This window comes from Aptenodytes patagonicus, chromosome 3, assembly GCF_965638725.1.
Source record: "Aptenodytes patagonicus chromosome 3, bAptPat1.pri.cur, whole genome shotgun sequence".
Classification (NCBI taxonomy): domain Eukaryota; kingdom Metazoa; phylum Chordata; class Aves; order Sphenisciformes; family Spheniscidae; genus Aptenodytes; species Aptenodytes patagonicus.
The window spans coordinates 36617380-36633464 of NC_134951.1; the positions used below are offsets into that span (position 1 = coordinate 36617380).

Consider the following 16085-nt stretch of genomic DNA (forward strand, 5'->3'; position numbering starts at 1 on the left):
ATGGGCCAGGCCCCAGCACGTTGCAATGAGCTGCATCTCTCTGGAGTTGCCAGGGTGACAGCATACCTTTTCTAAATATTCTACTAACTTTTCAGGATTCTGCACTTGCTCAGGGGTGAAGTTCCAAAACACTGGGGGTGCCCATTGGCCTAGGTACTTGCCCATCTTGTCCCACACACCCTGCCACTCATAATTATTCAGCCTTGGGGCAGATCTCTGGATGATATTCTTAAATTGCTTACCAACTTTAGACAAAACCGAAACAGTATTCCCAAGAAGTATTAATAGAAGTATCTTAACTGCCCAAGGATGTTCAAAATACTGAAAAATTACTGTAATGAAGGAGGAAACATCATAGAAGAAGGTAGTGACCCTGCCATTCTGTATTTCCTCCGTAAAAAAACTCTCAGAAAAGTTACTGCAATTGCTAGTTGTCTCCACGAAATGGTCTCCGTGGTACAGTAACGGCTTCATTGCGAAGTTTACATACCACACTAACGTCAAGGTCAATGTTCTAAAAACAAACCTCACAAGCGAGACATCACTAATCACTGCAGACCACAGCAAACTGCAAAACCCAACACCAATCTTTAACATGTACAGCAGGAAAAAGAGCGCGATGCAGATTATACAAATCAATATCGAGAACAGAGAAACCGACATTGTGACCCACAACTATTAACAGATATAAGTTCCTTAATACACTCCGGTTAACCTGTTATTATCTCAAACCCTTCGTGCCCCATGTTGGGCGCCAAAAAGGACTGTCGTGGTTTAATTTCAGTCGGCAACTAAGTACCACGCAGCCGCTCGCTCACTCCCCCCCACCCGGAGGGATGGGGGAGAGAATTGGAAGAGCACAAGTGAGAAAAACTCGTGGGTTGAGATAAAAAAACTGTTTAATAATTGAAATAAAATTATAATAATAATATGATAAAAATAATAATACACAAAGCAAGTGTTGCACAGTACAATTCCCCACCACCCGCCGACCGATGCCCAGCCAGTCCCCGGGCAGCGGCCCCCCCGGCCAGCTTTCCCCAGTTTATGTACTGAGCATGACGTCACATGGTATGGAATGTCCCTTTGGCCAGTTTGGCTGTGCCCCCTCCCAGCTTCTTGTGCACCTCCAGCCTTCTCAGTCGGTAGAGCATGGGAAGCTGAAAAGTCCTTGGCTAGTGTAAGCATTACCTAGCAACAACTAAAACATGGGTGCGTTATCAACTTTGTTCTCATCCTAAATCCAAAGCACTGTACCAGCTACTAGAAAGGAAATTAACTCTATCCCTGCCGAAACCAGGACACCTGCGAGCGTTTTCCCGCTCCCGGGCGGCCCCACCTGCCCGCGGGGCGAAGGCGGGCTCGGCCTCACCAGCCGCTCGCTACCGCCAGAGCGGCGGGCCGGGCCGCTGACAGCAGGCGCCGCCCGCCGGGGCCGCTCCTCACGGAGCGGGGGAACGGCCGGCGGTGGAGGGGCGCCCGGTCCCGCCGCTACCGCCCCTCAGGCGCAAACGGCTCCGCCTCTCCCGCCCCCGAGCAGACGAGACGCGGCGGCGTGCCCGCCCCCCGCTTCCGGTTCTGCCCGCCGGTCGCTCCCCGCCGCCGGGCGGGCCGTCGCTGCCGCCGCGCGCGGGCGCCATGTTGCTGCGCCGCGGCTGGCGCCGCCTGGCGCCACCCCTGGCGCCGCGCCTCGGGCTCCGCCGGGCGGGCAGTGAGGCTGGGGCGGCGGCGGCGCCGCGCTACGAGGTGGTGGTGATCGGCGGGGGCCATGCGGGGACGGAGGCGGCGGCGGCGGCCGCTCGCGGCGGGGCCCGCACGCTGCTGCTCACGCACAGAATCGGCACCATCGGTACCGCCGGGGGGGTGCGCGGGTCGGGTCGGCGCCAGGCTCCGCCGCGGGCGGAAGGGGGAAGGGACCGCGGGGAGCCGGCCCGGCCCGGCCTCCCGCTGCCGGCCGGGCCGGGCCCGTTTCCCGCGGGCGCCTCGGGTCTCCCTGGTGTGGGTAGCCGTGCTAAGCCGGGGAGGTTGCGGGAGCTTTGGGCGGCGGTGGTGAGGGGTGTCCGTCTGTCCCCTCCCTAGGGGAGATGTCCTGCAACCCCTCCTTCGGTGGCATCGGGAAGGGGCATCTCGTGAGAGAGGTGGACGCCCTGGACGGGCTGTGCGGCCGGGTCTGCGACCGCTCCGGGGTGCACTACAAAGTGCTGAACCGCTGCAAGGGCCCGGCGGTGTGGGGCCTCCGCGCCCAGATCGATCGGCGCCGCTACAAGGAGAACGTGCAGGTGAGAGCGAGCGGGCGGGGGCCGGCGCCGGGGCGGGCTGCCAGCGAGGGCCGAGCGCCCCTCTTCCCTCTCGCGGGGGCGTTTACAAGTTAAGCTTGGCTTTGTGCAGAGACGGGACGGCGTCTGCAAGAGCTCGGCCTGAGGCGTCCTTGCGCAGAGGCGGGAGGCGGCTGCCCTGCGCTGCTGCGGGCGCTGTGCGGTTGGACGGGCGCCCCGCGGAGGAGCGAGCGGGCTGAGCAGCCTGCCCTCCGCTCCTCTCCGCCCCGCAGCGCCCGGACGGCAGCCGGCACCTGCATTCCCCGGCTGCGGCGGGGGGGTTAGAGGGCGTCGGCTTGGGAACGGGTGTGCGAGTGTGAGTGGCCCCGAGGTTACCCTGAAGGATACATAAACCATGTATAGGGATATCCACGTATGCAGTCTGGTAAAAATGGCAGCTACTCTCAAATGGGAGTGGGGGTATTTTAAGAGAAAGTCAAGAGCCACGGCTAATTTAAAAACACACTTTTATTTCCAGGGAGTTTTTTGTGTGTGTTTGTGGGCTGGAGTATTAGAATGAATTACTCAGATCTGAAGTATTAGGATAAACTACAGAGGATGATGGGGGGAGGAGGGTGTTGTTTTGTTTTTTAATATTTTCCTATCAAACCCAGATACCTTTCTGTTTGGTACTTTAATGCAGTGTAAGCTGTTGGAGCTCAGCACAGTTTAAAAAATTCTCTAGCATTTTATATACAGGTCAGGCTTCATGACCCAATAGTTTCTTTTGAGCTTAAACTCTTATCTGTGAATGAAAAGTTCTACTTGATAGATCGGGATAGTACAGCAACTGAGAGTCTGCCAAGTGACCTGGTAGGAATGGAAAAGGGAAGAGGGTGATAGATGTTTTGGAAATCAGCAGGGTTTGGGTCTGCCCACGTGTCTCATAACTTCCTAGATTTTTGCAGTAACTCCTTTCATGACAGAAAGAAATCCTTAACACACCACTGTTGACAGTTCACGAGGCATCTGTGGAGGATCTTCTCTTGACAGAGCCAGAACCAGACCATCCTGGGAAATGCCAAGTCGCAGGAGTCATTCTGGGTATGTGCAGTAAGCGCTTTCAGTTACTCTATGCTAAGAGCGGCCTTTGGGGTAAACGTTTCTGATTGATCAGTGAGAAAGTTGAATTAGCTGATAGAGGTGATTTAGGCCGAGTGTGAACTAAACTAGGTTAATGTGTAACACAATGAAAAACATACCTGGATTTATAGGGTATTGGGGGGGTATGTAAGTTTAATTTTCTTCAGGCTAGTGATACTGAATTCCATGCTGCGTTTTGAGGTTTTATTTTGTAGATGGCATATGCTGCCGACAATTTTACGGGGCAGTGGTGTCCTGTTACTAGTAGAGTCATGCTTTATTGCCCCTCGCTGTTCTAGTAAACAAGCTTTCCAAAATAAAGGCCTGGATAGGAACTTTTCCCAGGAGTGGGGTTTCTGTGTTAGGGGTAACATGCTTAGGAATAAGAAAAATACAGGAATAACTACATGCTGCTTATTGCAGTTACTACTGTTACTACTGCTTTTATTACTGAAATGCTGATTTTGTTAAATAATAAAAGATGGATAAACCCTCAGTGAACACTGTTATTCTAGTTTTAGACAGAAGCACCAGAATATCAGGGCTTCGTTGATACTAAAATATGCGCATCTTTGAAAACTTGCTCTTTCAGGGGATGGGAGCACAGTACATGCTGGGAGTGTTATCCTGACCACCGGTACATTTCTGAGGGGTATGGTCCTCATTGGACTGGAGATGCACCCGGCTGGGCGGCTGGGGGACCAGCCAGCCATCGGGCTGGCTCAGACTCTGGAGAAACTGGGATTTGCTGTGGGCAGGCTGAAGACTGGGACGCCACCCCGACTTGCCAAAGATACGATTGACTTCAGTGGTCTGGAGGAACGTGCAGCTGACAATCCTCCGGTGCCGTTCAGCTTCCTCAGCGAGGCTGTGTGGATCAAGGTGGGGTAGCACACATCAAACGCGCATAGAGCCAGGTGGGGAGGTGGGGAGCGGTTCTGGGAATGTCATGCTTGGAATCAGCCAGGGAGTTGATGGCTGGGAAAGGGAACTGGGCTGTATTTATACTGGAGGTGTTACGTTTCTGAGGACTCTCAGTGCAAAGGGAGAAATTGCTTGTTTTCTTTTGAAAGCGAGTACCTTTTTCCTCTCATTTCTCAACTTGAGAACCAAACTTTCTTTACTTTTAGAGTCAGAATTGTGTGAAATATGATATTGTTAGTAGTATTCTTCATGTGCTGGTTACATGGGTGGTTTACAAAATAATTCCAGTATTAGACCTGTATTGTGGAGATTTATCATGTCTTGCTTATTACCCCAGCTCTAGAATAAGATTAAAATGTTGACATCAGAGATCATTAATAGTGTTGACTAGGAAAGAGAAAGGATGGAGTTATCCGCAGAGCTCGGAGGTGGCATGTTAACAGTAACTTAAAAGCAGAAGAAACTCAATTTTCCAAAGAAAATCTTGGAAAATGGATGGCGTTCTTACATAATGTAGTTAAACAGCACAGAATTAAGTATCAGGAGTTAATTTGCCCCAGAGCATATAGGAGTTGCAATAACCTGTTATAATTGGGGTGGGGGCGAAAGTAAGAGCCCTTTAAGTCCTTGGTATGTGTAGGGAAGGTTTTAAGGAGTTGAGGTTCCCGCAGGGGTCCGTATTGGGACCGGTACTGTTTAATACCTTCATCAATGACATAGACAGTGGGATCAAGTGCACCCTCAGCAAGTTTGCAGATGACACCAAGCTGAGTGGTGGTGAATGGAGTTACATCCAGTTTGCGGCCGGTCACGAGCGGTGTTCCCCAGGGCCCAGTTTTGGGGCCGGTCTTGTTTAATATCTTTATCGATGATCTGGACGAGGGGATCGAGTGCACCCTCAGTAAGTTTGCAGACGACACCAAGTTGGGCGGGAGTGTTGATCTGCTCGAGGGTAGGAAGGCTCTGCAGAGGGACCTGGACAGGCTGGATCGATGGGCCCAGACCAATTGTATGAGGTTCAAGGCCAAGTGCCGGGTCCTGCACTTCGGCCACAACAACCCCATGCAGCGCTACAGGCTTGGGGAAGAGTGGCTGGAAAGCTGCCTGTCGGAAAAGGACCTGGGGGTGCTGGTTGACAGCTGGCTGAACATGAGCCGGCAGTGTGCCCAGGCGGCCAAGAAGGCCAATGGCATCCTGGCCTGTATCAGAACTAGTGTGGCCAGCTGGAGTAGGGAAGTGATCGTGCCCCTGTACTCGGCCCTGGTGAGGCCGCACCTCGAATACTGTGTTCAGTTTTGGGCCCCTCACTACAAGAAGGACGTTGAGGTGCTGGAGCGTGTCCAGAGAAGGGCAACGAGGCTGGTGAGGGGTCTGGAGAACAAGTCTTCTGAGGAGCGGCTGAGGGAACTGGGACTGTTTAGCCTGGAGAAGAGGAGGCTGAGGGGAGACCTCATCGCTCTCTACAACTACCTGAAAGGAGGTTGTAGTGAGGTGGGTGTTGGTCTCTTCTCCCAAGTAACTAGCGATGGGACGAGAGGAAATGGCCTCAAGTTGCACCAGGGGAGGTTTAGATTGGACACGAGGAAAAATGTCTTTACAGAAAGAGTGGTTAAACATTGGAAGAGGCTGCCCAGGGAAGTAGTTGCATCACCATCCCTGGAAGTATTTAAAAGACGAGTAGATGAGGCGCTTAGGGACATGGTTTAGTGGGCATGGTGGTGTTGGGTCCATGGTTGGACTCGATGATCTTAGAGGTCTTTTCCAACCTCAATGATTCTATGATTCTATGAGTGGTGTGGTTGACACGCCTGAGGGATGGGATGCCATCCAGAGGGACCTGGACAAGCTCGAGAAGTGGGCCTGTGTGAACCTCATGAGGTTCAACAAGGCCAAGTGCAAGGTCCTGCACCTGGGTCGGGGCAACCCCCGGTATCAATCCAGGCTGGGGGATGAAGGGATTGAGAGCAGCCCTGCCAAGAAGGACTTGGGGGTACTGGTGGATGAAAAGCTGGACATGAGCCAGCAATGTGCGCTCGCAGCCCAGAAGGCCAATGGTATCCTGGGCTGCATCCAAAGAAGCGTGGCCAGCAGGTCGAGGGAGGTGATTCTGCCCCTCTACTCTGCCCTGGTGAGACCCCACCTGGAGTACTGCGTCCAGCTCTGGAGCCCTCAGCACAAGAAAGACACGGACCTGTTGGAGCGGGTCCAGAAGAGGGCCACGAAAATGATCAGGGGGCTGGAACACCTCTCCTCTGAAGAAAGGCTGAGAGAGTTGGGGTTGTTCAGCCTAGAGAAGAGAAGGCTTCGGGGAGGCCTTATTGCAGCCTATCAGTACTTAAAGGGGGCTTATAAAAAAGATGGCAGCAGACTTTTTATCAGGGCCTGTTGTGACAGGACAAGGGGGAATGGCTTTAAACTAAAGGGGGGTGGATTGAGACTAGATCTAAGGAAGAAATTTTTTACGCTGAGGGTGGTGAAGCACTGGCACAGGTTGCCCAGAGAGGTGGTGGATGCCCCATCCCTGGAAACCTTCAAGGTCAGACTGGACGGGGCTCTGAGCAACCTGATCTAGTTGAAGATGTCCCTGCCCACGGCAGGGGGGTTGGACTAGATGACCTTTAGAGGTCCCTTCCAACCCAAACTATTCTATGATTCTGTTCTATGATTCTGTGAGGTGCAACACTATTACTATTTTGAATGTGAGTCTATTGACTCTTTCTCAGAAAAATCAGTGAAATACTTTACAGAATGGGTTTTTTCCAAACCTTGAATTTTCCATGTTAATTGCAGGGGTTTGAGAGATTTCTTTCTTTTCTTCACCAAACTCTTTAATTGGCTGTTAGCTGTGGAGTCAGCACTTACTCCTCTTACTTCTGAGCTTTGAATTCCTGTGGTTAATTTGAATGCTGTCATATAATGTGTTGCTTTAACAGGAATCTCCATCCTGTAGTTAGGAATACGGTGTATAGAATAGAACTTGAATTCTGGACTCCCAAGTTCTGGTCTGCTTTTGGGCATGTTGCTTAAGCTCTCTGATTGCTCGTGTTCTGTCCGTACAGTGGGTATGACAGCACTACCCATCTCTCCAGGAAGTGAGAGCCAACTGTCATGGAAAAGCCCTTGGAGATCTTCAGAGTTGTTCAGTAAGAGTACAGTGTTGTGACTGGATTAACTTAAAGTGAGCTTTGGCCTCTTTCAGCCGGAAGATCAGCTGTCATGTTACCTGACTCGCACTACCCTGAAAGCCCAGCAAATTATCCATGATAACCTCCACCTGAACAACCATATAAGGGAGACAGCAAGGGGCCCGCGGTAAGTATGTGGCATCACGCAAGGCTCTCAATGGCACGAGCTGACAATCTGTCTGAAACTGTGGGTCTCCCCTGCTTTGCTTCTGGAAAGTTTCTTTTTCTCCATGTCAGGTGGTGCTCATGGCTATTTGCTGTTGCAGGTACTGTCCCTCTCTTGAATCAAAGGTTCTGCGCTTCCCAAACCGAGAACATCAGGTGTGGCTGGAGCCTGAAGGCTTGGAGTCCAATGTCATTTACCCCCAAGGCATGTCGATGACGCTGCCACCTGAGCTCCAGGAGCAGGTGATCAAATCCATCCCAGGCTTGGAAAAAGCCAAGATGTTACAGCCAGGTGAGGGGGGTGAATAGTTTTAAACCTATTTGTCATATTGGTTACCAGTTAATAAAAACCAGATTTTCTTTAGAGCATAGCAAAACAAAGGAAATATGAAACAAAATTAATTCTTGAATACGGGGATTTTTCCTTGGTTGTTTTTAAATCATAAATACAAGTTGATAACCTAAGTCATTCTGCCCCACTAATTGCCTTTGCTGATAAATAGGGACCTTCAAAATCCCTCCCATAAGATCTCTCTTGTTGTTTGTCATAGGCTATGGGGTGCAATATGATTTTTTAGATCCCCGTCAACTGACTGCTTCTCTTGAGTCTCGTCTTGTTCAGCGCCTCTTCTTTGCAGGCCAGGTAAATGGCACTACAGGCTATGAAGAAGCTGCAGCTCAGGTGGGTGAATCTGATCGCGTATACTCAGCGCTCAGAAAGGGATATTGCCTTGGCATTTGTCTTTGATACGCAGTCTTGCTAGGCCCATCTTGTGCTAATGAGATGTTCTTTCTTTTGTTGCTCACCCCAATTCCAGACTTGCCCAGATATTTTTACTTTTGGTATCTACAGTTGCTGTTACTGAGATTGCAGTAACAAAAGTAATTGGAAGCACTGTCAAATGTTTCAGCATGGAGACTGTGCAATGGGTATAACTGAAAACATGTGGGAATTGTCTCTAGTCATGTCAGCAGGGGCCAAGAAGCCCTTCAGACGCTCGTAGTATCGCAAGAAAGAAAATGCCTAGATTACTAGCACAGACTATTGCATTTTCCAGGGTACAGTCTGACACATGAGTCTTTGGAGGCAGATGCGCTGATATTTTAGCCACGAAGAGACCGATAAATGTTTTTTGTTTTGTTTTCTGTCTGCCTAGGGTGTGATTGCTGGGATCAATGCTTGCCTACGGGTTCATGGCAAGCCCCCTTTCATTGTTAGTCGCACCGAAGGCTACGTTGGTGTCCTGATCGATGACCTTACCACGCTGGGCACCAGCGAGCCATACCGGATGTTCACCAGCCGCGTAGAGTTCCGCATGTCCCTCCGGCCTGACAATGCCGATGCCAGGCTCACCCACAGAGGTATTTTATTATGGTGGCTCTTGCAGGGAGTAGCCCTGCCTGGTTGTAGACCTTTGTCTCGTAGACCATCTGTCTCTGCAGGTTTTGAAGAAGCTGGGTGTGTGTCACAGCAGCGATATGAACAAGCAGTTAAGATGAGAGCTGCTTTAGAGGATGGAATTGCAACACTAAAATCCCTTCAGTTCAGCATATCCAAGTGGTCCCAGTTAATACCAGAAGTTCCCATCAGTAGCAGTCGAAGGTCGCCTGTCAGGTAAAGGTTACAGCTGTGCTGAAAGCAAGCTGTAGCTTTCTGGTCTGACCTACGCTTGCTTTAGCACATCTGGCTAGTGGTTTCACAGCATTTGTCCATCCTTCCTGAAGCCGTCAGTACTCCAAGATGCCAGCTTTACCACCTTCAGGGGACAGACATCTGGTGTTTGCCTATAGAATTAAGTGCGACATTGGCGTTTTTACTATGCCACATTTCCTGGTGCTGACATAGGCTCCCAAAGTCAGCGAGTACTCCACTGGCCCAGTCAGCTCTTGCTGGCCTCATTGAGAGTGTCACCAAGTGGTGACGGTTTTGCAGTGGGTTGCTGCTTTACTGAAAGCTTGATAAAGCAGCAGTTGATTTCAGGCTAGTGTCAGATGGCAGCTGTTCTTGTACACAAAGGCCCTTGCTTCCCTTACCCATCCTTTATCTCACCTTATCTTTTCTCTTGTTTTAAATCAGTGACTAAGACCTGGCTGACTCAGTCTGTGTGAAAGGTTCCCCTTGATGCCCTTACCTCCTCCCTTCTATCTGCCTGTTCATTTTCCATAAAGAGCCCCTCTTCAAGAGCTGAACTGCTCTTGTGTACACTGAGAAGAGATAGTAGGGAGGTGAGCTTGGCTCTGCAGTTGTTCTGGCTTATGCCGAGATCTTTACAAGGTTGAGCTGAGAACAGCTGTAAATCTGCCTTACACAAGTGACTCCTTCCTACCATAAAAACTTACTCTTGTTCTCCACAGTGCCTTTGACATCCTTCAGTATCCGGAGGCCAACATGGAGGTTCTGGCCAGGGCTGTCCCAGAGCCCCTGGGAAAGCTTGCTCAATGGAGAGAACTGGCAGAGAGATTGAAAATAGAAGGTAAGAGTACAAGAGTCAGTGGGATCTGTGTAGGTTTTGTTCAGTAAGGGGAGAGCCAACCCATTCATCCCAGTGTGTTTCATGTTGCTGCTTAGTGAAATGAAACACTGTTGTCAGAGCATGCAGCTTTTACCATAGGCCGCAGCCCTATGCAAGCACCCGTGTTTCACTTTGGGGTGAGATCAGTTACTAATGTTCACTCCTGGGTTTTTCCTTCTTACTGCTCTGTCAAATAGACCATCCTTTCCTGGGATGAGAGGAAAAGCCAACCTGTGTATCTTAATTCCTGTAACAAACTAAAGAGTATGACTTCTTCCAAAGTAGTGATGTGAATTAGGCTCTTTAGTCTGTGATGCTAGAAACTTCCTTAGGAGCTTTTGACCGTCTCAGTGGAATTGCTCATTCTGCTTCCAAGAATTCCTGCAAGTGACCTGTTTCACATAAACATCTGTATCTGGTCTTGTTTCCCTGATCTTCCATCACAGCTGCTTACGAGTGGTGTGTAGTCAATCAACAGCAGGAAATAGAAGAAGTGCGTCGTGATGAAGCCCTCCGACTGCCAGAGGACCTAGATTACTTTGCCATTGATGCATCACTCTCGGCAGAGGTGCGGGAGAAACTGGACTCTAACCGTCCCCAGACGGTAAGATATTAGGCTCAGTAAGGTTGAGTGGCAATGAAATCCATTGAGAGTCTTCCCAAGGGACATGGGGGTTAAGGAGAATCAGGGAAAGGAATACCCACAGGTTTTGATCTCATTTCTCACTAGCTCTAGTGTGTAGGTTTGTTCTTGGTTAACTTGCTCGTTTCCACACGCAGATTGGTGCAGTGAGCCGCATCCCTGGAATTACACCAGCTGCTATCGTTAACCTGTTGAGATTTGTGAAAACCAATCACCAGAAGACAGAGAAGCTAAAAGCGTTACCTCAGACTGGCAAGTATTTACCAGGGAAAATGTACTTAGAGAAAGCAACTTCCCAAAGACAGGTTTCAGCAGAGTTTTCTGAAGAGGAGCCAGAGAATACCTTTGTTAAAACACCTTTGTAGGGAAGTATACTACTCCTACCAGAGAATATGGCAAGGTCACCTGTGCTCACGAGCATCTTCACAGATAAAACCGATGCTGGCTGGATTCAAAGCAGTTCTAGTTGTGTCCTGTGGCAGTGTCATTGAGTAGAACAAAGATGACGAATGCACAAACCTTAAGTAGATGTTCAGGAACCTAAATGCAGCCTGTGATTTTGCCAATCCAAATGAAAAGAAGGGAATTGCTTTTAAAATTCCACTCATTTGGAAGATGTCGGGTGGTCAAAATCTGTTCTAAAGCATCTTGGAAAGGACGGTGTTTTGCTCGTCTGAAATGAGTAAGAAATGTTACCACACTGAACCCACGGCAGCACAAGAGGATTTGAGCCGGAAGGTGTGGTCCACGGACTTTTAATAGTTGTATTTGTAGCTGTGCAGTGGCTACGCACAGTCTGATGTTTTAGTGTGATGTCAGGCAAGAGGAGACACTTGGTTATGAAAATGTGTGCCACATGAATATTTAAACTTACGTAGGAGACTGATTGAATGTAAACACTGTATCCTGGGCTTTTTTTTCTCTTTTAAAACAAATAAAGCTTATCTTGAAACTTGCTGAAGAACTTGGTTGTCACTTAGCTTTCAGTATAGCCTTGGCAATTCACTGGGTCGCAATTCACGCAGGTAAGGTGGGGCGAGGTTCGCTACAGAGCTGGTGAGGGCAGCTGGAGCGAGACTCGCTGCCTAGGCCAGGGTGCTGAGGAAGGTGGGGGGCATGTTGGAGCCTGCCCCAGGAGCCCCAGCTCCAGGCAGTGTGGTGACTGACAGACTGACGTGCTGGGGGCCAGGGGGTGGGTGGCTTGGCAGCCCGGGGGAGCAGGACCAGGGGTTTCTCATCAGCACTGGTCCTGCAAGTGACAGTAATATAACTTGCATCTGAACAAGACAGATAAGCTTTGGGCAGTTGATTTGTTGTGTGCCATCAAGAAACACTAAATTTAAGATGTTGCTGCACACCTACTGAATCCTTGCCTGACTTAGGCAGCAGTCCGTGATGCTAGTCTCATTTCTGAACACCCTCTGAACTGGCTGTGCAAACAGGCTTGGGAAAAAGTTTTGATAGAGTTAAATAGAGCTATCATTTTGAAATTATCATCCTGGACTTTTCTCTGTTTGCTCTGGGTGAGTGGTTCCTTTCCTGTCCAAAGAAAGGAGTCAGAGCAAATCCTTTTTGTTGACAGAGGCCCTATCATGCAGCAGGAGGATGGGCAGAGCTTACAGCTTTGTTTGGGGCATCATCTACCTGCCTGAAAGCATTTCCCTGTCACTAGCTATTGGCTTGTACGGAACAGCTTTAGACACATGGTCTGTAGGTCAGTTCATGTCAGAATGGCTCAGAAAAGCTAACATGTATCTGCCCCTTTATGTGTCTGTAGCCTGTTTTCCTTTCAGCTTTGTCAGCTCAAAGAATTACTTCAGCTTTGCAAGCCTTATGTTTAGCATAAGGAAGGCAGCTACGCTTGCTGCGGTGTAACTTAGGCTGCAGGTATGGTGTTCTCAACATTCCAGCTATGTGAATCCGAAGCAGCCCTGAATCCCTTGCCTTTCTGCCTCTTCAAAGCAGCAGAGCTTCTGATCAAGAAAGTTTCATGCTTTCTTCACAGCATTATCTTTGCATTTTGTTTGTTTTTAATGTACCGATGTCTAAAAACTTAGATCTAGTTTTTACAGACTGGGAAGGAAGCCCTATTGACACCTTCATCCTCTCACTTTTAAGCAGAGCGTGCAATCTCAAAGCTGCATTTCCTAGTTCTTGTCAGCAGTCGTTTGACAGGAAAACCTTGCTTCCATTAATGTGTGTCTTGAAAGGCAAGCCCCTCACACCCTGCCACAAAAGCAAACGCTTTTTCCTCAGCTTTCTCTGCTAAATTTCTGTGCTACAAAGGCCTTGGTTCTGGTCTTACACACACCAGTGTAAATCAAAGGGTGATTTTGCTGAGCTGGGCTGCACCAGTGTCAAAGGAAGAGCAGAAGGAGTGGGCTTTTGCTTTTTTTTTTTTTTTTTTTTTACTTCTAGCAGTTTAATAATGCACAGCCATGGTCTAAGAGTTAGAAAGGGGGGAGAGTTAGTTAACTCCAGGGGAAATTGAAGTCAGAAGTGCATGGATGCATTGCTTTCCAGTAGATCTTTTGTAACAACTGCTCTCTATATTTCAGCATGAAGTGGGTCTTTGGGCACTGGTGAGCTCCCTTGTGAAGACAGGGTGTCCTCTGTTCACATATGTGGGTTAATGATGTCCATATTTGCTGAAATGGAAAACCTGGCACGTGCACAAGTTTGAGGACTGGCTGTTCCTCAGGTATTAGTTTCACGTGTATAGGGCTTGCCACAACATCTTGTTGAACAAGTTGTGCTTGTTGAACAGTTCTTGTTCAAGACTTCTAAAATGAAAAGAAATCATAGCTACAAGTAGTTCTATTCATTTTGTTAAGAAAACCAAGCACAGAAAGGGTAAATCATCTGTAAATAGCATGGGCAGATAGAATGCAGACATTGTGCCATCTGCTTTCTAACTCCACCGGGGATTTGTTACAAGGCCCAAGGTTTGGTTTTTACGCAAAGACGAAGTGAGCTTAGACCCTCACAGGTCCTGTGGCCTCTAAGCCTGACAGGATGGGAAGGGCAGAACCAGAGGAGCCTGCCTTTAACGTGGATGTCTGCTTGCTTTTCCTTGGCTGTGCTGTAATAAATTGCATTTTGTCCTCCTGTAATCCTTACGGTGACCAGGCAAGCAGGGAGGGTAGGATGCGTGGTGAGGTTGGCTTAACTTGTTGCACATACCAAGGGTCTTTGTGTTCCCTGTTTCAGTGTGAGTCTCTCTTTTTTTTTTTTTTTTCCCTCCTGCAGCACACAGGCCTGGTGATCAGGAATTTTCCCTAAGCCAAATTTCCTCAGATCTCTACCATTCTATCTTGTACCACATTTTCAAGACAACTGTTGACTTCCTTTCCTATTTTAGCTTTCATTTTATATGGTACTTGGACTGCCCAGTTTCTTCATCTTTTCTTTATTTCTGCCTGAAACATGCGAGCAAGAGAAAAACGGGAAGACATTCTACACTGAGACACTAAAAGCAGTTACCACCCAATCTTTGATGGTCTCAGTGCTGCCGGAATGGTTGCGATGGTGCAGCAGTGGCTGTGCTAAATGTCTCTTGGTCCCCCACTTTGCTGGCCTTTGCAAGTACAGATGTGCCTCCTAATTGAACATTGCCTTTGCACTTTGGTAAGTAACGGTCTTCAGTTGTATTCATTTTAGATGCTCAGGGGTTTGTTGGCTTTGATGTCTACACCTCCCAGGCTGTGCTCCTCCACCCAGTGACAAGTTATCTCGCTGGTCAGCCTGACCTCGGTGCCGGGGAAGATTATGGAGTGGTTCATCTTGAGGGCACTCACAAGGCATGTGTGGGACAACCAGGGGATCAGGCCTAGCCAGCATGGATTCATGAAAGGCAGGTCCTGCTTGACCAACCTGATCTCCTTCTATGACCAGGTGACCTGCCTAGTGGATGAGGGAAAGGCTGTGGATGTGGTCTACCTGGACTTCAGCAAGGCCTTTGACACTGTCTCCCACAGCATTCTCCTCGAGAAGCTGGCGGCTCACGGCTTAGACAGGTGGACTCTGCGCTGGGTCAAAAACTGGCTGGACGGCCGGGCCCAGAGAGTTGTGGTGAATGGAGTTCAATCCAGTTGGCGGCCGGTCATGAGCAGTGTTCCCCAGGGCTCAGTTTTGGGGCTGGTCTTGTTTAATATCTTTATCAATGATCTGGATGAGGGGATCGAGTGCACCCTCAGTAAGTTTGCAGACGACACTAAGTTGGGCGGGAGCGTTGATCTGCTCGAGGGTAGGAAGGCTCTGCAGAGGGACCTGGACAGGCTGGATCGATGGGCCGAGGCCAATTGTATGAGATTCAACAAGGCCAAGTGCCGGGTCCTGCACTTTGGCCACAACAACCCCATGCAGCGCTACAGGCTTGGGGAAGAGTGGCTGGAAAGCTGCCTGTCGGAAAAGGACCTGGGGGTGCTGGTCGACAGCCGGCTGAACATGAGCCGGCAGTGTGCCCAGGCGGCCAAGAAGGCCAATGGCATCCTGGCCTGTATCAGAAATAGTGTGGCCAGCAGGAGGAGGGAAGTGATCGTGCCCCTGTACTCGGCCCTGGTGAGGCTGCACCTCGAATACTGTGTTCAGTTTTGGGCCCCTCACTACAAGAAGGACGTTGAGGTGCTGGAGCGTGTCCAGAGAAGGGCAACGAGGCTGGTGAGGGGTCTGGAGAACAAGTCTTATGAGGAGCGGCTGAGGGAACTGGGACTGTTTAGCCTGGAGAAGAGGAGGCTGAGGGGAGACCTCATTGCTCTCTACAACTACCTGAAAGGAGGTTGTAGCGAGGTGGGTGTCGGTCTCTTCTCCCAAGTAACAAGCGATAGGACGAGAGGAAATGGCCTCAAGTTGCACCAGGGGAGGTTTAGATTGGACGTGAGGAGAAATGTCTTTGCTGAAAGAGTGTTTAAACATTGGAAGAGGCTGCCCAGGGAAGTGGTGGAGTCCCCATCCCTGGAAGTATTTAAAAGACATGTAGATGCGGCACTTAGGGACATGGTTTAGTGGGCATGGTGGTGTTGGGTTGACGGTTGGACTCGATGATCTTAGGGGTCTTTTCCAACCTTAATGATTCTATGATTCTATGACCCCATTTAGTGGATGTAGGAGGAATCTGCTGTCCCCTAGGAGCTGCCGTTTCCACCAGGGAGGTGCTCTCTGTGCTTCTCCCCAAACCATGGCCTGTGCTGCTCAGAGTCCTTCCAGGTGTTTGTTTCCCTCTCTTGCCATGGCTTCACGGGGCTAGTGAGAAATAAAA

The 16085-nt window shown here is 49.6% G+C and overlaps 1 protein-coding gene across 1 annotated transcript; it reads left to right on the forward strand.

Moving 5' to 3' along the window:
* The first annotated feature begins 1729 nt into the window (after positions 1 to 1729).
* Positions 1730 to 11783, forward strand: MTO1 (mitochondrial tRNA translation optimization 1). The gene is made up of 12 exons (XM_076333075.1): positions 1730 to 1849; positions 2080 to 2279; positions 3242 to 3359; positions 3991 to 4280; positions 7522 to 7634; positions 7774 to 7964; positions 8224 to 8354; positions 8830 to 9034; positions 9116 to 9287; positions 10028 to 10146; positions 10632 to 10789; positions 10966 to 11783. Exons 2-12 carry the CDS (start codon positions 2085 to 2087, stop codon positions 11191 to 11193), a joined length of 1920 nt encoding a protein of 639 aa, XP_076189190.1. The 5' UTR covers positions 1730 to 1849; positions 2080 to 2084; the 3' UTR covers positions 11194 to 11783.
* The last annotated feature ends 4302 nt before the right edge of the window (positions 11784 to 16085 follow it).

What these genes read in the sequence shown, in the direction of transcription:
- MTO1 (XM_076333075.1), top strand. Translation starts at nt 2,085, where the DNA reads ATGTCCTGCAACCCCTCCTTCGGTGGCATCGGGAAGGGGCATCTCGTG. An exon ending in GAGACAGCAAGGGGCCCGCG is followed by an intron (nt 7,635 to 7,773) that starts GTAAGTATGTGG and finishes TTGCTGTTGCAG; the next exon opens with GTACTGTCCCTCTCTTGAAT. An exon ending in AGAGAGATTGAAAATAGAAG is followed by an intron (nt 10,147 to 10,631) that starts GTAAGAGTACAA and finishes CTTCCATCACAG; the next exon opens with CTGCTTACGAGTGGTGTGTA.